This window comes from Lissotriton vulgaris, chromosome 6 (genome assembly GCF_964263255.1).
Source record: "Lissotriton vulgaris chromosome 6, aLisVul1.2, whole genome shotgun sequence".
Lineage (NCBI taxonomy): Eukaryota > Metazoa > Chordata > Amphibia > Caudata > Salamandridae > Lissotriton > Lissotriton vulgaris.
The window spans coordinates 1,907,040,501-1,907,065,848 of NC_141694.1; the positions used below are offsets into that span (position 1 = coordinate 1,907,040,501).

Genomic DNA, 25,348 nt, shown 5'->3' on the forward strand with positions numbered 1-25,348 from the left:
CTGCAAGGCTCAGGCCAAATATGGTAATGATTTTTATGCCTATATAAGGATTGGATAATGTATACCTATATAAGGGCATGAATCTGGAAAATTTACACTAGGGTCCTAGATTCGTTTACAACACCCACTCCATGATCTTAAGTTCAATAAAACTAAACGTATAAGCACTGAACATATCTAAAGCTAGTGTTTACAATCCCCCCCAAAATACATGAAATGTACTTGAAATGGTTGCACACAAGAAAATGAGCATTTCTACAGTACGCATTTAAGGAAGTTATGTCATTCTAAGCATAAAGTATGATATCTGAATATGCAAACTGAATGAATCATGTAATTACATTTATGAAAATGGCTCTTAAATACAGAAAAAAGGTTAAGACCATTTCATAACATAGCATATCATATAGCTTGTAATTACTTTATTCGATGGAAAATTCATCATAAAAGTACACAGTTTATACAGTACATTTAAAAAAAATAAAAGAGTAGGGACACAACATCCATATATTTACAAACATCCTCATATACTACTCAGTAAAATTCTCTAAAATCAAGCTCAAAGCTAATTATATTAAAAACCATAAAAAGCACTTCATGCCCTAGTGCTGACCATCGGTTAGGTTAGATGAGCGAGATGCTTGGCCATCCTGGTGCGGGTCTGCCATGCACTTCCCAGAAATTTAGCTACCCCACATACCACAGCAGTAGAAGATGTGTCAGTACGGAGGACCCGGAGGGCCATTTTATGACATCTGAGGCCCAGCCCCATGCATAACGGTTTTATCCATATTTTCCTTGCGACCCTATAAGCCGGGCAGGCAAACAAAAAATGTGCTACTGACTCAGTAGGGGCTGCACAGCCGGGGCATGTTTTAGGGAGAACTCCTTTACTTTTTCACCCAGAAGAAAAGTCATTCACCGGCAAAGTCCTGTGCCGGAATTTGAGGTAAAGTGATCTGTCCAAGGGTTTATCTATAAAGTAAAGGAAGGGTTTCAATTTACTTGTCCATTTAATCTCCAGAAATCGCTGGGAGAGGGGCCCCCATTCACTCCCACTTATGGTCGTTTCCTGTACCCAGTCCCAATAGAGTTTCTTAATCACTGCCTTGGGTGGCGGAGTTTGGCTCAACCATGATTCGTTTAGGCCCAGTTGCACTACCAGCTGTCTCAGGTTGCACAGCCATTTAATTGTGTTACCTGTGTTGAGCAAGAAAAGTTCATCTAGGGCCGCAGCATAATTATGTAACTCCTGGGTCCTTCTTAGTTGCACCCAGAAGAGTAGTGGGCGTAGCCGTACTTTATCTTTGAGGGTGCGCCTACCCAGATCTAGCCGCAGCGGAATTAGCGGTGTGGAGAGTGGTAGGGCCACCAAATCTCGCATGAATTTATTTTCCGATGTGGCTAGCTCCGGTATGTTCTCAAACCCCCATAACTCAGAACCGTATAGAGCTGCCGGTAGTACTTGGCCATCATATATTGATAGAGTCAGAGCCACAGGTTTACTCATTGACTCCCGCTGTTCCCTTAATACCACCCCTGAAACTCTTTTGTGGTTTAGTAACATTTTGGCCAAGTGATCTTTCCATCTCATCCGGCTATTTACCCTGACTCCCAGATAATCAAAAGAATCAACCAGCTCTAAGGGGACACCATTAAGCAGGATGTTATTCCTGAACCTCTTGGAGGGTGAAATAGCCATGAGCTTTGTTTTAGATGTATTGATGGTGAGGCCTCTATCAATACAAAACTCACTAAAGCGGTCCAGGAGTTTTTGGAGGCCTATGGGGGTTTTGGAGATCAAGATGGTATCATCTGCGAAGAGTAGAGTAGGTGTTTTTTCCCCCGCCAGGGATGGTGCATCCGCCGCTTCCTTCCTCAAGTGATCCACCACACCAATCACAAAGAGGGAGAAAAGGGTCGGTGCCATAACACATCCCTGGCGGACTCCACTCCTCACGGGCACCCTCTCTGTCAATTGCCCCTGTGTGCCCCATCTGATCCTCGCATAATTCCCTTCATGTAACTTCACTATAAAGCCCAAAAGAGCCTTTGGGAAACCCATCTTCTCCAGGATGTCCCACAACCTTGCCCGTGGAACCAGGTCGAACGCCGTTTTGAGATCTATGAATGCCAAATAAAGGCTACCGTTGTTGATAGTCACGGCCTTCCAATAGATCGCAAAGAAGCGGAAGACCTGGTCCATAGTCCCCCCCTTCTTGCGAAACCCGGCTTGGAAATGGGAGAGAACGTGGTCCTCCTCCATCCAGTCTCCCACCCTTTAAATGATGACCCTGCCAACCACCTTCTGGATCACGTCAATCAGACTGATCGGTCCGTAAATAGCAGGGTCATCTCTAGGGCCCTTTTTGTAGACTGTTACCACCTCTGCTCCCTTCCATGAGTCTGGCACCGGGTATCCCCCGGCGATTCATTATTACGGCAATAAGTCTGGCCCAGGCATCAGGATCATTCAGGAGAAGATCTCCTGGTATCCCATCCTGGCCAGCTGCCTTCCTGGGGGTCAGATGTTTAATCGCCAGGATTACTTTGGAGGGCAGAAATGGTTCCTCAAACTCCAGTTGGGGTTGGATTCTAGCTTCTGGGTCGGGGGGAGATGAGCCTAACACTTCGCTCCCGCTGTACAGTGCAAAGAAGTGGGAGTACCATTGGTGTTCGGTTATATGGTTAACAATAGCTGGTGTGCTATGCTGTCTAGCTTTATTAATCAAGTCCCAGAACCATATGGCATTTTTCTTATTGGCAGCAGATTTAAGATCCTGCCAGTGTTTTTCCCCCCACTCTCGTTTAGCCAACACTAACACCCTCGCATAGTCCTTCCTAGCCACTCTAACTAGTGACAGATCCTTTTGAAGCAGGGCGGCTGTTAGCTCCTTCTGTTTCTCCTTGCACCCATCTGAATACCACGGGTTACTTGTTATAGCTGGTGTGTTATTCACTCTACCCCTTTTACCCTGAGTTACAAAGTATTGGCCTACATCCTCTATTGTGTTCTTATAGGCCGAGGAAAAGGTCAACCCTGTCGCACTAGCACTTCCTGGTTCAAGGTTCTCTAACTCTGATGTCAATTTAGTTACATGGTCCCTAATCTTCTCTAGGTTTCCTTCCTGGAGCTGAGCCTTCTCCCATTTCAACCTACGATTACCATTATAAGGGATGACTGCATATCATATCAATAGTTATAGTATTGAGGACAAGGCCAAATATTTTCTCTGGGAAGTGTTCAAAAAGAATTTATAGTTCTCTAAGAATAGTTTTATTTTAAGCAGATTACTTTGTGCCAAAAAAGTTCAATGTTTTGGAGAGAAAAATTCAATTGGTTATGGAAAAATAGAGTTCCAATGTTAGAAGTCTTTGTTTTGAAAAAAATGAAGGCCGAATTTCAGAGTTCAGGGTACGCTGTGTGCATGAATCAAAAGTTATTCTCGGTGTCAGGAGAAAACATCAGATCGTCTAGGCTGGCAAAGAAGTCAACTACCACAGTAGGTGAAAGTGGAACTACTCGATCAAGCAGATCAAATGTGCACAGATGAGAAGCATTGCCGTCAGCGCCAAGTGCCACATTAGCAGTGTTCATATCAGATGGTACCTGTGTGCCTGTTGATCCTCGTATCTCACCCTCAGTTAGAGTTACTGGTGAGACCTCAATGAATGCCGTCATCAGGATTGGTAGCCGTTGGGGAAAACACGATGCATGAGTCGTTACCGGACCTAGCAAGGCGTCGACATTCGATGGCAGGACTGATGGAAGTGTAACACAAATGTCCAACACACATTCTTCACCACAAAGCAGGCATCGTAGAACAGGTAAGATGCAATCTTGCCAGATTGGTCTGAACGAAAGAAACCAGATTGTGTTCAGATCTCTTAAATGAGCCAGCCAAGAATCTGTGTAATTCTCTCACGATACCTCATGGCAAGGAGGGCTTGTTCCATGGTATTCTGGGTATCGCTGGTGACTGGACTTGCCGTATCGGAGCAGAAGGAATAAAAATAGAATTCCTGCTACGAGTCCCAAGATGAGAGGCAGGCCGCCGAACACAGAGTGCACGAAATTTGGAATGGTGCTATCAGTCCCGAAAAAATCGTCTTAAATACATGTGCGATGCCACTGGTATCAGACATATTTAAGATTTGACTTAACATTTCTGCGAGATATACTGGGCAGTTTGTTGATAATAATGCATGTATCTCTGCAGAAGTCCTTGCAACTTGCAGATCATACGTTTCTCTAGACTGGGTCAGTGGCACAGTTTTTTGTAAAAGAATGGCTTTCATTCTGCTTAAAGTATCAATTTGTATAGAAGAGATATTCAGTGAACGCAATAAAGCCGCCCCCTGTCTGTCTTGTTTTTGGGATACAATACTTGCATACAACAAGTGACCCTGGATGACACAAACGAGATAAGCTTTTCCTGGCAACATGCCACAGCAACTGTGGTCATTGAGCATAACGTAGCTTCCATTGGATAGCTGCCTGAAAATTGGTTCTATCACTGTGGAGGGTGAACCGTGCAGGTGGCAAGAGAGGCTATTTGCAGAACCTTCGCAGGCTCCGTGCAAATTAATACCTTTGCACAAAAGTGTACCACTTAGTGAGTTTTTGCAATTTTTACCACTAAGGAATACATCCTTTCCCTTGTTCCAATATTTGTGTGTGTATGGTAAAATTCAGGTCGACTTAATGTATTCTTTACCCAACCTTTCATACAGGCCCGCTGGTATGTGCTGTAGACAATACTGAAATTGAACAATCGTCACTGGTATCATGATGGTGCCATGTATTATCCATTCAATCAAAGGCTTCTCAGAAACTGTTAATGGTAATCTTTCCAGTTTTTTAATGCTCAGCACTGTATAGTCTGCTCCTCTTTGTGCCAGAGAGATTTGTTTATCTGTAAGGTTAAATACAGCAAATAATGACGTTGTGTTGATTAGACGCCATGGCACGTAGCCTGAACGAAGATTTTGTAACGTCCGGCATAGCTGCATTGTAGAACGTAATTGAGACTGGCCATGTTGCAACATTAGCAAATCCTGTTCTATTATGTCAATTGCAGAGGATACAATGCTGTCCAAAGAATATATTCTGAAGGACAGAGTAGTTAACCCATTGTCCACTACAGAAAGAGCTTTCTCTAAATTAATACGATCAATTTCTTGTATTCTTTCTGCAGTTTCCATTTGCGGTATTTTCCAAGCTTCGTTGTACGCAGCGTATATACCGACGTATATGAAACGTTTTTGACGTGGTTTGCGAGGCCCCTTTAAGAAATCTCGCAAATCATTGCCTTCTTTAAGTAAAGATAAGTGTTCTTTGATTTCTGGAAGTGTAGATTTATGAAGCCACTCAAGGAATAGCTTTCATACACTGTAAGTAGTTACTATCCCTGGATGTTGTCTCTTGGAGTATCTTGGATCTGGCCTGTTCATTTTGAACCCCTGTGTTTTGTTCAGGAATCTATCTTGACAGTTATTAGTGTCTGTCGGACAGATTAACCATTTTTTCCAATCAGGATTAGTTCGGTTTTGTTTCAAAATATAAGGTACGTCTACCTCCTCTTCTGTAGTATCATTACTGTCAGATTACGCTTAGGTACAGACAGTTTGTTTAAATCTTGGGAAACATCCTTTACATCGCAACTTTTACAACGCAAACCATTACAATGCATTGCGCTGGGGGGTGCTCTGGGATAGGGAATAGATTTAATTTACTATCCAACACCTTCCCTACTATCCACGGGGACTGGAGTTGGAATAGTAAATTAAACTATTCACTATCCAGCACCCCTCAACACTATGCGTTGTAAAGGCATGTGTTGTAAAAGTTGCGATGTAAAAGCATGCGTGGTAAAAGCATGCGATGTGATGTCATACATCCTTAAATCTTTTATCTTAGCTAGGCCAAGACACTGAAGTTTGTTGCACAGTGTCATTCAAAAACATTATTTGCTCTGGTATAATGCAGGCTCTGAACATGGCTTTGAAACCTTGCCCCTGCCAGTCTTTTGTGCCCCAGACAGTTTTTAGGTTTCGCCTAAGTGAAAGCTGCGCAAGCAGCTTTTCACGCAAGTGAAAACCTAATGAGAACAGTAGAGTGGCTTGGGAATAGGCCCCTCTGTTCCATTGGCTAGCTCCATAAATGGAGGATAGCCATTGGAACAGAGATCTGTCCGTCATGGCCGGACCAGATTCGTGGGCGTTCCCGCAATTTCTTCCCTCCGCATCGTCATCGCGGCCGTTGGCGGGGTTTATTTTTTGTTTTTGTCCAGGTTTCTAAAGCACTGTCCCGCTGAATGGAGCGGGCGGCGTCACTGTTGGATGCGGGTGACCAGGTTCTGAGGAGGTGGCGGCGGCTGCTCAGCCCGGGAGGCCCCGACGCTGCCCCCTTTTGCCGCTCCATGTGAGGGATTGCGCTCTGCGACTCGTGAGGGGAGCTGCGCCGGGACAAAGGTGAGGGCTCGAGGCCGCCGAGCGACGTGCGGGACCCGCCAGGGAGACTGGAGAGTGCTGCTCCGGAGGGTGAGGAGGCGGCGGCGGAACAATGTGGGGGGGAGGGAGAGGGATGCGCGGCAGCACTGGAGCCTCAGACACCGGGAGACTGCGCTGGGAGAGCATGAGCCTGACTGCGGCCAGGTGCCAGGTGGGCAGAGTGGGGACCTGTGGGCACTTCAGAGGGCACCAGATTCCCGCATCCGTCCTGTCGCCGCAGGATCACAGTGCGATGCGTCCTTCACTGCAGAGTGCTCTTGATGACAGGAATCCAGGCGCGTAGTTGTGACAAGGGGGATGCGCACTTCCAAGCCATATCTCATCCCTGGCTGTGAATGTAGAGCCGGGGGTGGCAAGTGGCGCGAGTGAAAATTATGCTTAATGTGTAGTCTGGTTCGTTTGTAAAACGCCCTAATGCCATTGGCTAGGTTGGCGCTATAAAAATGTACACAAATACAGTGACTGTTAATATGGTATGTTTCATTGGGTGAATTTCGTGGAACCTGAGATTCTTCGGCATTAATCAGCTGTTGTGAATACAAAATCTCAGTTACAGCGCCAAGAGTCCGTGGAAAGGGCAGGGGTGTACTTTTACAGTCTTATGATATATGTGGGCATGTCTATTGGTGCACGTTAGTTGGAGATTGTATTTTTTTTAACAAGTCGCTTTTCTTGCGGAACACATCTGTTCAGTGTCCCAAAATACATCCTGTACAACTGGGTGGGACAGACCCCACTTGAAACCGTTAAAGTGTAATTTACACCAGAGTGGGAAAACTGGCCAGACTGCGACTTCTAGGTTTAACTGTTATTCATCCCTCAACCTGCCAGGAGAACTGCGAGCCTTGTTTACATGATGGCCTTTGTTGCAATTCGTGTGTGCTGAAGTGCTGCAGAATTCTGGTAGGCACGCCCCCTTTTCTGTAAAGTGCTTTGTGCTACTGCTTCAATATGCTTGGCATCTGTCCTCTACCTTCATGGCTGTTGATGTTCTTAACTGCCTGGCATGCGTTCACAGGCCTGATTCTCCACTGCTTATAACATTTGAGTGGCTATCCCAAAGATTTTCAGGAAGCACGCTGATAGCTCCGAGGACTTGTCTTTCAGGCAGCAGAGCATCGCTTTCTCACACGTTTGAATATTTTGTGCCCCCACAGAAGAGGACGAAGCCAGAATCTTCTATATGGGATCAATGGTTTGCGAATGCATGTTACGTGTATTAGAGACTCATCGTCCGCTACGCACCGTCTACAGAGCCTACTCTTGTCCCAATCTCTTCTTCCATACCAGTAAGCAGGCCAAATCCTAATTTCAGTAAGTTAAAAAAAAAACTGGCCAACAATTGGAATAAACAGATTGGCAGTGCTCCTGGAACATTTAATCTGGGAGCTCAACTGCTGTGGGCTTTCCTTTTAAAATGTTGTCTGTCCTGATCCTGGGATATCATTTTTGCTGGCTTAACAGGAAGTATTGCTACATGGCCGGCAGGAAAGTCAAAGGTCCATATGTCTTCAGCTTCTAGATCTTTCAGTGATTTAGCCAGGCACCCTTGCCATCTGTTTCGGGAAGCACCCACAGCATCGGGGTCAAAACATCGCGGTGCTATCTCACCGCCACTTTCACATCGCATCGACGTTCACATCGCATGCTCCCACTGCGCGATGTCATTAACATCGCATGCCATTACAACGCATGCGATTTTACCGATGTTACAGCGAATGAACGGGAAATCTAAACATAAAGCAGATATTATTTCAAAAACGATGTTAGCGATTAGAAAAAACGATGTTACCGATGTTAATACATCATTAAAATACATTAATGAACCGGAAATCTAAACATAAAGCGGATATTATGTTCCACCATTAAAATGCATTTCCAAAACAATGTTAGCAATTAAAAAAATATACCGATGTTAATACACGGGAAAAAAAAATACAACGGAAGCGGATTATTACTTTAAAGCGCTATTAAATGAACGGGAAATCTAAGCATGAGGCGGATATTATGTTACACCATTACTGCATTTATTGAACGGTGTTAGCGATTAAAAGAACGCGAAAATGCGGGAAAATGCAGCACACCATTAAAAATAAAATCACAGACAGTCAAATGCCTTATGGTGAATAAATAAAATCAAAGGCAGTCAAATGCATTATGGTGAATGGTTGAATGGATGGGTGATGGTGGATGAATGGATGGATGGATTTATGGGTGCAGGAATGAAGGATGGGTGAATGGGTGGGTGATGGTGGGTGAATGCATGGATGGGTGAATGGGTGGGTGATGGTGGGTGAATGCATGGATGGGTGAATGGGTGGGTGATGGGTGAATGCATGGATGGGTGAATGGGTGGGTGATGGTGGATGAATGGATGGATGGGTGGTTGCTAGGGGTGGATGGATGGGTTTATGGGTGGATGGATGCATGAATGAAGGATGGGTGGATGGTTTGAAGGATGAATGTCGGATGGATGAGCGGATGAATGAGTGGGTGGATGAGCAGATGGATCTTGGAATAATGAATGGCTCAATGAGTGGATGTATGGGTGGATGAGTAGATGGTGGATGGATTGAAGGATAAATGTCGGATGGATGAGCAGATGAATGAGTCGAGGGATGAGCAGATTGATGGAGGAATAATGAGTGGCTGAATGACTAGATGATGGATGACTGGCGTACTGGTTATTCTCATGTACGGCTTTAGCAAATACATTTAAAACAACCTAGGCAAACCTCTCATTTTCCCACTCCCAAGCAAAAATGTAAGTCGTCTTTTGATGCTTATATGGGGACTCCAGCCCCCAACTGCAACAGGGAGTCTAAGTGAATGTCTAGTATTTGCTATATCTGGTATAAGCCATAAACCGAAGGACTAGGGAGCCATCGAAATTTCGTACTATCTAATTTTCAGAAATTGGAGTGCAACTTTATTAGAGGGACTAGAGTAATTGTACACTTCCACACAACATGTTACACACAGCACACAGTTACGTCTGAAGTGCTTTTGAGATTATCGATTCAGATGGCGGTCAGGATCCACCACAGAGACACGCTACAGACAGCCTTATAAGAGAGTGCAGGGGGAGCAAGGAGACTCTGACGAGAGCGTGATTACAGAGTGACTGCAAAGCGCAATATACCAGAGAGCGCTGCAGTAGTGAGTGAGATTGGAGGGGTCTTTGTAACGGAAGTGCAGCTGCACTGAGACTGCAAAGGGTGTTGCTGTTGAGACGGCCAAGCCTGCAGAGTGCTTAACGGGATAAGGCCTCGTCACGAAGGGAGGTCCCCGTTGTGAAAGAACCGTGCCTGGACATGAATAAAATAAACAGTGTAGAAGATAAACTGTGTCTTAATCGCTTTTCGGAGATCTGCTGACAGTTTCAACATCAACAGAGAAAGGTCTGAAAGTGATTGGAGGAACATGCTTTTATGAGATGTGGCACGATTAGGATGGCCTAGCACTTAATCAGAAAACGATGTTAGACATAATAGCCCAGTACTGCCTTTGTTAAATTGAATCTTGATGACCTGGATTATACAGACCCATGTCCTCACCACATCTTCAACAAAGCAGACTCCGTCATAGCACCGCACCTCCGAGACGTCATCAACTGCTCCTTCAACTCCGCCACCTTCCCGGAAGACTGGAAACACGCTGAACTCACCGCCCTTCTGAAAAAACCCACAGCGGACCCCACCGAACTCAAAAATTACCGCCCCATCTCACTTCTTCCATTCCCGGCCAAAGTCATCGAGAAAGCTGTCAACAACCAGCTCGCCGCCTTCCTCGAAGCCAACAAATCCCTCGACCCCTCACAATCCGGATTCCGAGCAAAACACAGCACTGAGACCGCCCTCATCGCAGCTACAGACGACATTCGAACTCTACTGGACAATGGTGACACTGTCGCCCTCATCCTCCTTGACCTCTCTGCAGCATTCGACACAGTCTGCCACAAAACACTTTTACAACGCCTCAATAACATCGGAATCCAAGGAAAAGCACTTGAATGGATCACCTCGTTCCTCACCGGAAGAACCCAGAGAGTCCGTCTTCCACCATTCACGTCAGAGGCCTCTGAAGTCATCTGCGGCGTACCACAAGGATCCTCACTCAGCCCCACCCTCTTCAACGTATACATGAGCCCCCTCGCGGCCATCGCACGCCAACACAACCTCAACATCATCTCCTACGCGGATGACACGCAACTGATCCTTTCTCTCACCAATGATCCCAGCACCGCCAAAACTAACCTACACGAAGGAATGAAAGAAGTTGCCGAATGGATGAAACTAAGCCGCCTGAAACTGAACTCAGACAAAACAGAAGTCCTCATCCTAGGTACATCCCCATCTGCATGGGACGACTCCTGGTGGCCGGAAGCCCTCGGAAAAGCACCCATCCCGACAGACCACGCACGGAACCTAGGCGTCATCCTGGACTCTTCACTTTCAATGAACAGACAAGTCAGCGCCGTATCCTCTTCCTGCTTCAACATTCTTCGCATGCTCAAAAAAACATTTCGCTGGATCCCCTCCGACACAAGGAAAACAGTCACCCACGCTCTGGTCACGAGCCGACTGGACTATGGAAACACCCTCTACGCAGGTACTACCGCAAAACTCCAGAAGAAACTCCAACGAATCCAAAACGCCTTAGCCAGACTCATATTAGACATCCCACGCAACGAACACATCTCTGGTCACCTTAAAGACCTCCACTGGCTACCCGTCAATAAGAGGATCACTTTCAGACTGCTTACCCACGCACACAAATCACTCTACGACATCGGTCCAGAATGCCTCAACTCACGACTGTCCTTCTACACCCCCTCCCGCCAACTACGTTCTTCCAGCCAAGCCCTCGCCACTGTACCTCGCATCAACAAGACCACCATGGGTGGCAGATCCTTTTCATACCTGGCTGCTAGAACATGGAACTCACTCCCCGCTTACCTTCGCCTTACCCAGAACCACCTAGCATTCAGAAAGCAACTTAAAACTTGGATATTTGACAAGTAATCCTCCCCCCTTCCTAAGCGCCTTGAAACCCTCTGGGTATGTAGTGCGCTATACAAATTCTCTGACTTGACTTGACTTGACAGCGCATATGAGCGCATCACCATATTCAAACTATTCTAAGGTAGGTGTTTCACCTACCCCTCAAAAAGCACCCAATCCGAATGTTTTAAAATTGTATTTAATGAGTCAGACGAGCAGCTATCGCTTAAATCTGCTAGAAAACCGACGTCTCATTTTCCTGTTAACAGTGGGTCTGCATGTTGGACCCACCTGTATTCTATTTTTGGTGTCTCCCTAAAATTCCAAAGACGTCCTCCATGCCCCATAAAAACAACTTCTAAAGCATTTGTTCGTTGATATGTAATGTTAACTCAGGTATTACAACCCAACTTTCCCTTTTCACCTTTTTAGGTTTAGCCTGTCGAAAGCTGCTCAAGCAGCGTTTCGCGCAGGCAAAATCTTTTGTTTAGAGTATGTGAGTGTAGTCCCGCCCCTCTGTTCCATTGGCTAGCTCCATAAATAGAGGCTAGCCATTGGAACAGAGATCTGTCCGTCAAAGCCGGAGCAGATTCGTGGGCAAGGTAGTGCAGAGTGCAAGGGAGTGCAGAGTGCAAGGGAGTGCAGAGTGCAAGGGAGTGCAGGGTGCAAGGGAGTGCAGGGTGCAAGGGAGTGCAGGGTGCAAGGGAGTGCAGAGTGCAAGCAGAGTGCAAGGGAGTGCAGAGTGCAAGCAGAGTGCTAGGGAGTGCAGAGTGCAAGGGAGTGCAGAGTGCAAGCAGAGTGACTAGGGAGTAGAGAGTGCAAGCAGAGTGACTAGGGAGTGCAGAGTGACTAGGGAGTGCAGAGTGGCTAGGGAGTGCAGAGTGGCTAGGGAGTGCAGAGTGGCTAGGGAGTGCAGAGTGGCTAGGGAGTGCAGAGTGCTAGGGAGGGCTAGGGAGGGCTAGGGAGTGCTAGGGAGTGCTATGGAGTGCTATGGAGTGCTAGGGACTGCAGAGTGACTGCAGAGATTAAGCTAATGACGATGTAAATGACAATGCCATTTATTTATCTGTTTTCAAAACCAACACATAAATACAAATTTTGTCATTTACAATGCCAATGGCTCTAACTTTTCCAAAGGCGAAACCATTGCATTGTAAATGCTTGTTGTCTCAATGTTGTCTTTCCAAAAGTCAAAACCTAATGTAGACAGCTGAGCATAAAAGATTGTAGAATAAATTTGTTTAATATTGGTCAACATTGTTTTCATTCCTGTTTTATTCATATTTTTTAAATAAAACATTTCTGGATTTGTAACATTAAAACCTGAGAAGTATGGAAACTTTTCATAAAATGTTTTTGAGCTGCCTTTCGGTGACGTTAGACAATGTTCCCATTGATTATAAGTAAACACATTTCTAGGGTTTGCAGATTTCTGCAAATAATGATGACCATAATGATTAAAACAATACATTTGTTCATAATCTGATGAACCTTCTAGGTTGTCATGTTCTGTAAATTTTGCAGACATTTCTAAATCTGACATCATGTTATTAACAGCTTCAAAATCCCAATCATCACTAAATGTGCTGTATGATACAAAGTCACTCAAAGAAACCTTAAATTGGTGTGGAATCTTCAGTATTTCCACTGGGCCATAGATGTCATAATCAGTAGCGTCTCATGATATACCACCAGGTATAAGAACGGCTGTGATGTTTACTGATAACATGGCTCTCTTTTCAGGATGAGATGATTTGTGAGGTTTCAGGACCAAGTTGATTTCCTTACTTGCTGTGTCCATTGTGCTATATTTTCCTTCTATCATCCTTCCCAAACTTAACACAGGTATGAGCCAGAGTAGGAGAAAAAATACACCTAACACAATCCAAAATTCAACCCATGGTGAAACCAGATATGTTTTTTCAAGTTGATGAAAGAGTTCTGTTATTTTTTCTTCGAAAGTTTTATTTGCTGGCGTTTCTTCAGGTTCACTGGGATCCTCAGAAAATGTATCAACCTTGATGAAATAGCCAGAGGCAGTTCTGTCAATTGTTGGAATAGCATCAGGATTGTTTGTGATCTTTGGAGCAGCATCTTCCTTTGTCATATTTGTATAGTCAGATGCTACATCATTGTAGACAAGTGTTTCTTGACGAACTGTTATTTGGGTATCCAGAGGCACAAGTTCCATGGCTTTGTTGCATAGTCCTTCTTGTCTTACTGCAGGTGTATCAAAGGTGATAAGTCTTTCAGTTTGAACCTCTTGGATTGTAGCAAGATTTGGTCGTCTGCTAGATCTTGGGAGTCCACTGGGCCTACTACTTATCATAGGCTACATGATGTGGTTTGACCAGGTCGATGGACACAACTCAGTTCTCCTTTTTACCAGCAAGTGGCGGTAGTACTACTGATCTAGTTCCTTGGATTGCCAAGACAGGTACTGCTTTTCTGTAAGAAGGCCCAAATTCCTTCTTCACCGCGATCTTTTCCCTGTCTAGATCTCCAATCTTTGGAATCCAGACAGGTCTTGCTGGGACAGGTGGTTTTTCTTCAGAGGCTGGTGTCTTTTGTGTTGTGTTATTCAGACTTCTTCTTGTTTCATTTAAGTCCTGTAAAACAGCCAAATGATCTTTGATATCGAAGGGTTTTTGTTCTACCACTGAAGTTTGACAATCAAGGTCTTCGATTATCATTCTAGTACCAAATAGTAATTCATATGCAGTGATTCCACCTAGAGAATTTCTTGGGAGATTGTTAAGACTACGTTGGACACTTATTAGATGTTTGACCCACCCATCACCCGAACCTAATGCCTAAGCTGTTATGGATTGCTTTATGTCACAGTTTTTTCTTTCCACTACCGCATTACCCTCAGGATGGAACGGACTAGAATACCGCAATGCAACGCCCAAGCTAGCCATGGCCTCCTTGTAAGCTCGAGAGGTAAACAAAGGACCCTGGTCAGAATGTAGCGTGCCGATTGCGTATGTGCCGATAAAGACTCTCAGATCCTTTATAACAGTTCTGGCGTCAGCCTAGCGCTGGGGCCACATCCAAAGAAATCTTGTCCTAGTAGTTGTGGGACCGCATTCGTCCACGGTGACGTCTGCGTGTAGATAGTCTAATGCTGTCTAACAAAGGTATCTGAACTGGGCTGGCTACACTGTAGTCAGGTATCTGGTGATCTTCAAAGTTATGATATCTGTAACAGGTATCACAGTTGATTCCAAATTCGTAAACTTGGACGCTCACTCCTGGCCACCAGTACATCTCTTCTAATTCTATTAGAGATTTTAAGATCCCATGGTGTGTCAGACCCTCTCCCATATGTGCTTCTTGAACCAAAGCACCTCTAAGGTTCCTGTTTGGAATTACTCTGTCCCCCACTCCAGGGATTCGAGAAAAAGGAACGGAGTATGCATCAATTATGTATTTATATGTGAGTGGATCGTTTAGAGGTAGTGCTGCATTGCTGCCTTTCATTGAGGCTTTTACTGCTAGCAACGTTTCACCATCTATTACTCTTTTTGAGCGAGCGATTGTAGCTACGGAAGCCGTTTGCACAGCTGCCTTTGCAGCCTCACCAGCCAATGAATTCCCTGCAACGTGAACGCCATCACGCTGATGACTCAGTGTAAGAATCACATGAGTCTTTTGTAGTTCTTTCTGCAAAATAACTACTTGTTCCCAAAGCGTTTTATTCTTAATTGTGCCACCTTTTGCGTCTTTGAAACCGTTTGAACCCAGTTCTGCAGATACTCATTGTAAGACTGGACACATAACATAAATCGCACACTATAAGTGTGGGGAATTCGCGATCAGTATTTTCAAGCGCCATCTTGAAAGCCTGTAGTTCAGCTCGCTGAGCTGTACAGTCTCCTAGTGATTGAGTTTTTTTGACCATTGATCTGAATTTACCTCCGTGCCAGTGACCTTTAACAATCGCGCACGCAGCACTATAGGCTTGTTTACCCCCAATTGCGGGCTGTGCTGATCCGTCTGTATATAATTTACATCCTTAATGTTCTAGAGGCAGAATCTCTGTCGGCAGAGGACATTCGTGTTCGTACTGTAAAAATTCTTGAGTTTTCAAGTAGGGTTCAAAGACGTATTCAACGTCTGTTGCAGCAAGAGAAGTAACCCATTGTATCCATCTCGGATGTAAAGCTTTAGCATTTGGAATGCTCGCTGTTGTCACTGCCTATAAGGCAGGTACAGGTGTAACGATCATTATGGGTTTATCCTGCGCGAGAGTTCTCTCTTTTGCTACTGCAGTTTGAACCGCTGTCAGAATTTTTTCTGTAGAAGTAAATTTCATTTCAGCTTGTGTGTACAAGTGTGGTTTCACCTTCATAAATGGTCAGGTATGTGATTCTGCTTCTCCCTGGGATGATTCGGATCACAACATTGCGCACGTTTTCGCATGTCTGTAATTGGTTTTGATAACATGTCTGTTTGCACTGAACGCAAAATTTCTGTGTGTGTTTGAGTCCAATTAGTTGGTTTGAAATCAGGTTTGATTAGTTTGTAGAAAGGTTTAACCCTTTCTGCGTAATTTAGAACATAAGATGTTCCAAAATTCAGGAAACTTAGAATTGACTGTAAGTTTTTCAGCGTCTTTGGAGGTTGGAGCAGCGCACATTTCTCTAGAAAGTTGGCTGCCAGGCTTTTGCCTTCATTTGATAACTTGTACCCTAAGAATAGGACGTCGAGGTGGGCAATTCGTGGTTTCTTAAAATTAAATTTATACCCTTCAGATGCGAACCCAAGTATTATGGTGTTCACTCTTTTCAAGTACACGTCCAAATCATCATCTGTAAGATAGATTTCATCAACATAAAACATTGTCTAATCATCGTACGTTTGTAGTAACTCTGTTACTCTTGCTAAAAATAATCCTGGACTATTCTTGAATCCCTGGGGGAGATGGCAAAATTGTTGATGTGTCCCCATAATTGAGAAAGCGGTCAATTGCCTGCTTTCAGGTGCAATATTTTGACAAAAAAACACATTTGAAATATCTAACGTGGTTTTATATCTTTTGCGCACAATGTTATTCATCAGTGCTGCACTGTGTGCATTTTGTACTGCAAATGTTTTGCAACAGGAGTTTAAACGTCTGTAATCTAATACTAAACGATATTAATTGTCTGGTTTGGAGACAGGAAACAAAGGATTGTTCATTGACGAGGTGCATGTTTCAATCACTCCTTGGTATTCAATTTAATTTAAAATCTCCCTGACTTGTTTTTTAGCTTCTTGCTTAACTGGGTACTGCTTTTGTGCAGTAGGCTGATTTTTTTACTGGATTTAAGGGGGAGGAGAGTCCTCATCCCATCCTACATGATTTTTATATCATGCTGGAGCCTGGGCTACTGCCCATTTTCTGGCATATGTGTATTTTTTATTAATTGGAATGTGATTAGAGAAGGCTGGCATAATTATCTCTTCGCCATGTGGGCACTCCCTGACAAATTCAGGTGGCCTGTCTTGTTCAGCTAGAAGAATGTCATAACCCTTGGAAAGCTTATCCCAAAAGAGAGCTTTTATTTTTCTAGGAATGTCCCACTCCATCGGGAGTGTTACTTCATATAACTTGTGGGTTGTACTAACCCTGGTGTCGGCAGTTTCAACTTGAATGCATTCATTCAAGTCCACTGTCTCCAGATGAACCATCAGGATCTTGCAAGCTATGGTTACTTATGCCGCGCTGTCTAGCATTGTCTGAGCCCACTCCCCGTTCTTAAGTTGTGTCCTCAAGATCCTCGGCATGTCTGATCTTTATGCTTGCTACCTTCTTTTTGGTGAATTGAGTTTTCTTATTTTTTGGAACGTGCTGTTCTTCTTTAGACTTCACGCGTTCTTCTTTCTGTTCTGATCGTCCTCTTCTTTCGGATTTCTGCGAGGAAGTCTGAAAGGTATGAGAGGAACGTGTATCAGTATCTTGATATCTATCAGGTTTTCTTAAAGTAGCTCTATTTCTAAGGTTATACCTTTTCTCAGATGGCTCTCGTTGGGGAGACCTACCTCCCCGTTGGGGAGATCTTCCTCTAGACTGAGAACGTTTTTCTTTAGGAAGAGTCTGTTTAGTGTTTTCCCACTTCTTTTTAGGAGTAGTAAGATTATTTTTAATAAAAAAATTTTCAGGATTTTCCCTTAGTTGGGGTTTTAACGGTTTCCCACCCAAACTATCTCTACCTAGTTCTTCATATGATTTTTCAATAATTCTTGCAAGCTCATATGGTTGTTTTGCTATATCTGTTTCTTTTAACTTTTGGTGGATTGCCACAGATGCTGCTTCACCTTTAATGTTAGCTAATAGTATAGCCGAGACCTGTTTGAAATCTTTCAGTAATTTCATACCTAGATTTAAGGCCGGTTCTGGACCGTATTCATTTTGAATCTGCCTTAGAACGTCTGGTATTACCGCCATAGATGGAACACCATGTGTTTTTGTGTAGATTGAAGCAAAGACTGGACTCCAAGTGTCACAGTCCTCCACATGTGGTGCTATCCCCATTGGTAAACAGATTGTCAGAATTCTGTGTTTCTCATGAAGTGTACTACTAACAGTTCTCTACCTGTCATATTTTCTATGTCAGGATGTGGTGTATAGCTGACTAGTACCGGCAATGCAGATCCTGGTCTACCTAGTGGACCGAGCCTTTTAATGTGATTTTGATGTTGTAGGGGGCCTTTAAATCAGAGCTGATGCTCTTGGTAAGGTAATGGAATTTCAATGTCCTCGAAAGGAACGTATTCCGCTGGAGGTTCTTCTGCTTTGTAGTAGTGTAACTCGTGTGTTACTGGATTTGCTGTAGGAAACAGAATCCATTAATAGAATAGCTCTGTCTACCGATATTCATGTGCCTCTATTACAAAGATTACTTTACCACCTCTCGATGATACTCCATTTTGTAAAAGTTTTATAGTTATGGTTTTCCTTATGTTTACCGGGATGATTATAACATCCGGCTCATTTTGTTGGAGGTTTGTGTTATCTAAGACAGGTTGAGCTGGTGCTGCTGCTCTATCCCTCTCATCGTCACTTTCCGTCATTTAGTTGACCGAAAGTTTGTTGAGCAAGTTTCAAGGAAACAAAGATTAGGTGCACAATGTTTTGGAACACTGTATCCTTCAACGTTGAACAAACCAAAAACTAATACATAGGATTTTCGTCCTACTCAGTTTTTGCGGATATTAACCTTTCACCCACTCCAGACATGTATTGGAGTATTTTACGGGAAAAAGGGGTCTGTGTGAAAAGCACAACTGAGTTACTCTAGTTTCTAGCGTTAAATTATTGCCTTACCAAACGTTGGGCGCCATGTAGTGTAGTTCTTATATTCCCAAAGGCTCTGCGCATTGGAATAATATATACTGTAGTTTAGACGTAGGACTGGGGTCGACTAGGTCTCTACCGAATATATTAAACTTAATTGTGAGTGCCAGCTAGCTCAGAGGTCACTAGAAACTTTCTTGAATTCACAAGAAGGGATTAGTTTCTGACAACCGCATAAACATGACAACTTTGTTTCCCAAGAATAAGAAATCAAATCTCTAGAGTCGCGGAATCAATAGAAAACTATTTTACTCAGTCAATCGTGCATGCTTCGTTTCACCAGAGGTGCTCAAAAAATAGAGAGACAGGCGTTTTCAATAAAAATATTTATTGAACAGTCTCCTTTCTCAAGCATAAGAAATGTCCTGCTACAATAGTAATACTGGTTATAAAGTACAAGGCATATAATACGAATAGTATTATAAAGTAGTTCTGTAAAAGCATGATATGGTTTTTAAGCCATAAATTGCCTTAAAACAAGTAAAATGCATACAGTTATAAATAATGACTAAAAGTCCTCAACTGGTACTTCTAAAATACGCCTACCACGGTGTACCTAACCTAAGTCTAGTACGAGGGAGGAAGTAAGTGAGGAGTAGGTTAAGTTTAGTAGTTCTCTGCCAAGAATCTATTCCAAGAATTCTCTAAGGGTCTAATCAGCTCCGTACCTTGGTTTTAGAATGAAGGAGGTCTTATATCTCTCTCTCAGGACTCTATTTCCCAGATACCCGCAAGGGTAAGCCGGAAACATTTTGAGCTGGATTTCTCAGCAGGAGAAAAGACAGCGTCTCTCAGTGCGTCAGCTGGAGGGTCGGCTCCCTTCGGCACTTGCTGCTGCAGGGCGTCGGGCAAGTAGTTAGTCGATCTGCTCCAAACCACTGTATGTTTGTCTGGGCAAATGTAGGCATATTTATACCTTGAAGGTGCCGAGTTTGACGTATGATTGGACTTAATAACGTCACTCAAAGACTTAATTCTTTGAAAACTCCAGGAGTTCTTGGATAAATCAATATTCAGGCAGGGGGAAGTCCCTAGCTGTTGAAGGCGGGTTTTTCCAAGAAATCGTTGTTGATTCTCTGAAATTAGTGGAAGTAGCCATGCCGAATTTGGGCTGCAAGGCTCAGGCCAAATATGTTAATGATTTCTATGCCTATATAAGGATTGGATAATGTATACCTACATAAGGGCATGAATCAGGAAAATTTACACTAGGGTCCTAGATTCGTTTACAACAGGGTTTGACAAAGCCCGTAACCCATCATAATCAATATCTCCGTAATAAACCCTGCCATGTAAATAAACCTTTCCTGCACATTCTGACTAAGATTTTGATGGCTACTTAACATCCCACATTACGGAGACCTAAGAATTATTTATAAAATCATATTAAAGTGGAAACTGTTTTTGGATTACTCTACTTGTCTGTGATAGCCTAGATATTAATAAGTGTTGTTTCATTTTCAGTGTTAGATCCTCATGAAGCCCGAGAGGTTCCAGGAGAGTCTTCAGGTATGTGATGCTTCCGTTCTCATTGAGATGGGACTTGAACTTCACTGTGTGGCTACTGTGGTTGTGGAGGCTTCATTTTTGCATGCTGATGATACTGAAGGATGTGGAGGCTGGGTTTGTCAATGTTGATGATGCTTAAGGATGTGGAAGCTGGGTTTGATCTGATGGAGTCCATTCAAAGACTGAATACCGCTGTAGCCTTAACATTCCACTTCTAGCACTCTGCTTTTATAGTTATTACCAAAACTGTAAACAGAAATTCAATATACTAAAAAAAATACCAACAACCCCTAAAAATTAATAACACACCAAAAAATAATAAAACCTACAAACCTAATACAATTCCCACTCTTATCCCCTATAACCCTAACATCACAATCCTAACAATGTGAATGCACAGATAAAGCGCTTATAAATGCATACCCTGAAAATAAATACTCAGTCCTAAAAAGAAGTATATACCACCAACCCCTCAAAATAATATCCTAAAATTAATACACTTCCTACCCTTATTTTCTAGAACCCTATCATCCCGCAACTAACATTGCGTGTTAACAGTTAACTCTGCATTGTCCATTTGTAACACCTCTATCAGACATTTGTGACAAAAAATCCCATACTACCCCATATCTCTACCCAGCCCTGATATCTAAAAACCCATATTACTCTCTACCCCAGCTATCAATTAACCCTAAAAACCTCTCACTACCCTTTACCCTACCCAATCCTAACCCCTAAAAACCCATATAACCCCTTATAAATACATACCTTACTTTGCTTTGCAACAACGTAACGTGTTGTAACGACTTGCGTTACTTCTGGATTTGCTTTGTAAAAACTGTGATTCTTGTTGAAAAAACTGTGTGGTAAAGGCCTTTTCCTTGATATTGTTTTTTTACTTCTCGACACTTGATTTGACTACATTTAATTTGTGTTTACGTATACTTTGCATTAGCTGTATTCTGAATTCATTATGTATCAACCCCTGTACCATTCTATGAAGTTCATGAGTTTGGAGCCATGCCTCAGATATCGGCTTCTCTGGAACTGCCTTGGGATCCAGATGAAGCAGTGTTTCATCCTTCCTCCAGTGTGAACTTCATTCTGCTGCATCCAGATGTCCTTCTAAGAGCCTTAAACATCAGCAGTTTGAGGCTCTAATTCTTTCAGGCTCTGCAGCTTTAAACCCCTGTTGGCCTTTCAGTCTGCAACACAGAACAAAATACCCAGCTAAACTGTAGAAACTGACTCTACCTTGTCTTTCATAAAACCCTCACCCACCAGGGTTACCCCTTGGTGGCACACTTCATCATTGGGTCCAGCCCATTCTGCTGTGAAAAGGGGCGTGCTGCGACCTATGGATTACGTGGCAGCACATTGAGTGACTATACAATGACAGAGAAGAAGTTGAATTTTCGGAGGGAGAAGTGGGGGATGGATGGTGAAGTCTTTTTAAAAATATCTGGCTAGTCGGTCTGTGTCTTTATTTTGACCCCTAGTCGGTATGGTTAAAAGCAGGGGGGATTCTTTATCTATCTCCTGAAAGGTTGACATGTTTCTAGTCAGACCTATAAGGTCATATATTAAAGACTTATTATAATGCATGCTTAGTAGAAGGTATATATACTTATACCACCTGCCATGCGATCATTTTATCGTTATCTGTGGAGATAAATATGGGAGAGTCAAAACATTACTATATCAGGGCTATGTAGGCCTCACTGTCTTATTTCATCTGTTTCCAATGGTGAGCACCTGTTGTTCTGTTGGTGTACAGGCTATATTTCCCTCCTATCGTTTCTGATTCTTGTTTTCCATGCTTATTGTCCTGGTTGCATCTCTCTATTTGCTGTGAAGCGCTCTGATACCCTCGGGTCCAGCTAGCGCTATACAAAACTTCAATAAATAAAAATAAAAATGTGGCCTACATATAAAACTAGTAATTACTGGTGGCACATCTAGCGTAAACCCAATGGTATTATCTCCAAACTTGTCGGAACTTATCTATACAAATATAAATATAAATAGACACACAAAAGACATTAGTCCTACATACTGTTCTACAAATCTAACTTCTGGCGTTGGGGCCCGATTTAGAGTTTGGTGGAAAAATACGGGTATCCCGCCCGCCATATCACAAGTGCATTACAGCTTATTGAATGGGATATCAACACATTTGAGTTTAAGTATCCCATCCACTGTATCACACGTGCATTACAGCCTAAGGGAAAGGGTATCTGCCAAATTTGAGACCAAGTATCCCATCCGCCCTATCACAAGTGCATTACAGCGTATAGGACGGGATATCCGCCAATATTGAGACCAAGTATCCCTACCGCCATATCACAAGTGCATTACAGCCTAAGGGACAAGATATCCGCCACATTAGAGACTAAGTATCCCATCCACCATATCACAAGTGCATTACAGCCGATAAGATGAGATACCAGCCACATTTGAGACCAAGTATCCCATCCACCGTATCACAAGTGCGTTACAGCATATAAGTTGGGTTATTCGCCACATTTGAGACCAAGTATACCACCCCTGTATCACAAGTGATTTACAGCCTACAGGACGGGAAATCCGCCACATTATAGACCAAGTATGCCATCCACCGTATCATGAGTGCATTACAGCCTATGGGGCGGGATATCTGCCATATTTGAGACCAAGAATCTCATCCACCGTATCACAAGTGCATTACAGCCTATGAGACAGGATATCCGCCACATTTGAGACCAAGTATGCCATCCGCCATATCACAAGTGCATTACAGCCTATAAGATGGGATATCCACCACATTTGAGACCAAGTATCTCATCCACTATATCACAGGTGCGTTACAGCCTATCGTATGGGAAATCCACCACATATGAGGCCAAGTATCCCATCCACCATATCACAGGTGCATTACAGCCTATAAGATGGGATATCCGCCACATTTGAGACCAAGTATACCATCCCCGTATCACAAGTGCTTTACAGCATACGGGATAGGATATCCTCCACATTTGGGACTAAGTATCCCATCCGCAGTATCACAAGTGTATTACAGCCTACAAGATGGGACATCCAACACATTTGAGACCAAGTATCCCATCCACTGTATCACAAGTGCATTACAACCTATGGAACATGATATCCGCCACTTTCGAGGCCAAGTATCCCATCCGCCATATCACAAGTGCATTACAGCCTATAAGATGGGATAGCCGCCACATTTGAGACCAAGTATCCCATCCACCGTATCACAAGTGTGTTACAGCCTATCGAACGGGAAATCTGCCACTTTATAGACCAAGTGTGCCATCCACCATATCATAAGTGCATTACAGCCTATGGGACAGGATATTCGCCACATTTGAGACCAAGTATTACATCCGCCGTATCATGTGCTGGGATATCCTCCACATTTGAAACCAAGTATCCCATACACTGTATGACAAGTGCATTACAACATATGGGACAGGATATGCACCACATTTGAGACTAAGTATCCCAACCACCATATCAGAAGTGCACTACAACATGTGGAACGGGATATCCACCACATTTGGGACCAAGTATCCCATCCGCCGTATCACAAGTGCATTACAACCTGTGGGACAGAATATCTGCCACATTTGAGACCAAGTATCCCATCCACTATATCACAAGTGCATTACAGCCTATGATACGGGATATCCACCACATTTAGGACCAAGTACCGCGCCCACCGTATCACAAGTGCATTACAGCCTATGAGATGGGTATCCCGTCCACCGTATCACAAGTGTATTACTGCCTATGGAACATGATATCCGCCACTTTCGAGGCCAAGTATCCCATCCGCCATATCACAAGTGCATTACAGCCTATAAGATGGGATAGCCGCCACATTTGAGACCAAGTATCCCATCCACCGTATCACAAGTGTGTTACAGCCTATCGAACGGGAAATCTGCCACATTATAGACCAGGTGTGCCATCCACCATATCATAAGTGCATTACAGCCTATGGGACAGGATATTCGCCACATTTGAGACCAAGTATTACATCCGCCGTATCATGTGCTGGGATATCCTCCACATTTGAGACCAAATATCCCATCCACCATATCACAAGTGCATCACAGCCTATAGGACGGGATATCCACCACATTTGAGACCAAGTATTACATCTGCCGTATCATGGGCTGGGATATCCTCCACATTTGAAACCAAGTATCCCATCCGCCGTATAACAAGTGCATTACAACCTATGGTACGGGATATCAGCCACATTTGAGACTAAGTATCCCATCCACCATATCAGAAGTTCATTACAACTTGTGGAACAGGATTTCTACTCCATTTGGGACCAAGTATCACATCAACCCTATCACAAGTGCATCACATCCCATGGAACTGGATATCTGCCACATTTGAGACCAAGTATCCCATCCACCATATCACAAGTGCGTTACAGCATATCATACGGGATATCCACCACATTTGAGACCAAGTATGCCATCCTCCGTGTCACAAGTGCATTACATCCCATCGTATGGTATATCCACTTCATTTCAGACCAAGTATCCTGTCCACAGTATCACAAGTGCACTACAGCCTACGGGACGGGATATCCGCCACATTTGAGACTAAGTATCCCATCCGCAGTATCACAAGTGCATTATAACCTATGGAACAGGATATCCACCACATTTGAGAACAAGTATCCCATCCACCATATCACAAGTGCATTGTAGCCAATGGGACGGGATATTGCCACATTGGAGACCAAGTATCCCATTCACCATATCACAAGGGCACTACAGCCTATGCGACGGGACATCTGCCACATTTGGGACTACGTATCCCATCCACAGTATCACAAGTGCAATAAAGCCTATGAGATGGGATATCCGCCACATTTGAGACTAAGTATCCTGCCCACCGTATCACAAGTGCATTACAGCTAAAAGGACGGGATATCCTCCACATTTCAGATTAAGTATTC

At 43.6% G+C, this 25,348-nt stretch overlaps 1 protein-coding gene across 1 annotated transcript in view; it reads left to right on the plus strand.

Annotated features, from left to right (window-relative positions):
• Positions 1-25,348, plus strand: part of LOC147709877 (NACHT, LRR and PYD domains-containing protein 3-like) — a 188,071-nt gene that overhangs the window by 32,551 nt on the left and 130,172 nt on the right. The window contains exon 2 of the mRNA XM_086926116.1: positions 20,323-20,367. Coding sequence (XP_086782242.1) covers positions 20,323-20,367 — 45 coding nt within the window. The remainder of the gene's footprint in view (positions 1-20,322; positions 20,368-25,348) is intronic.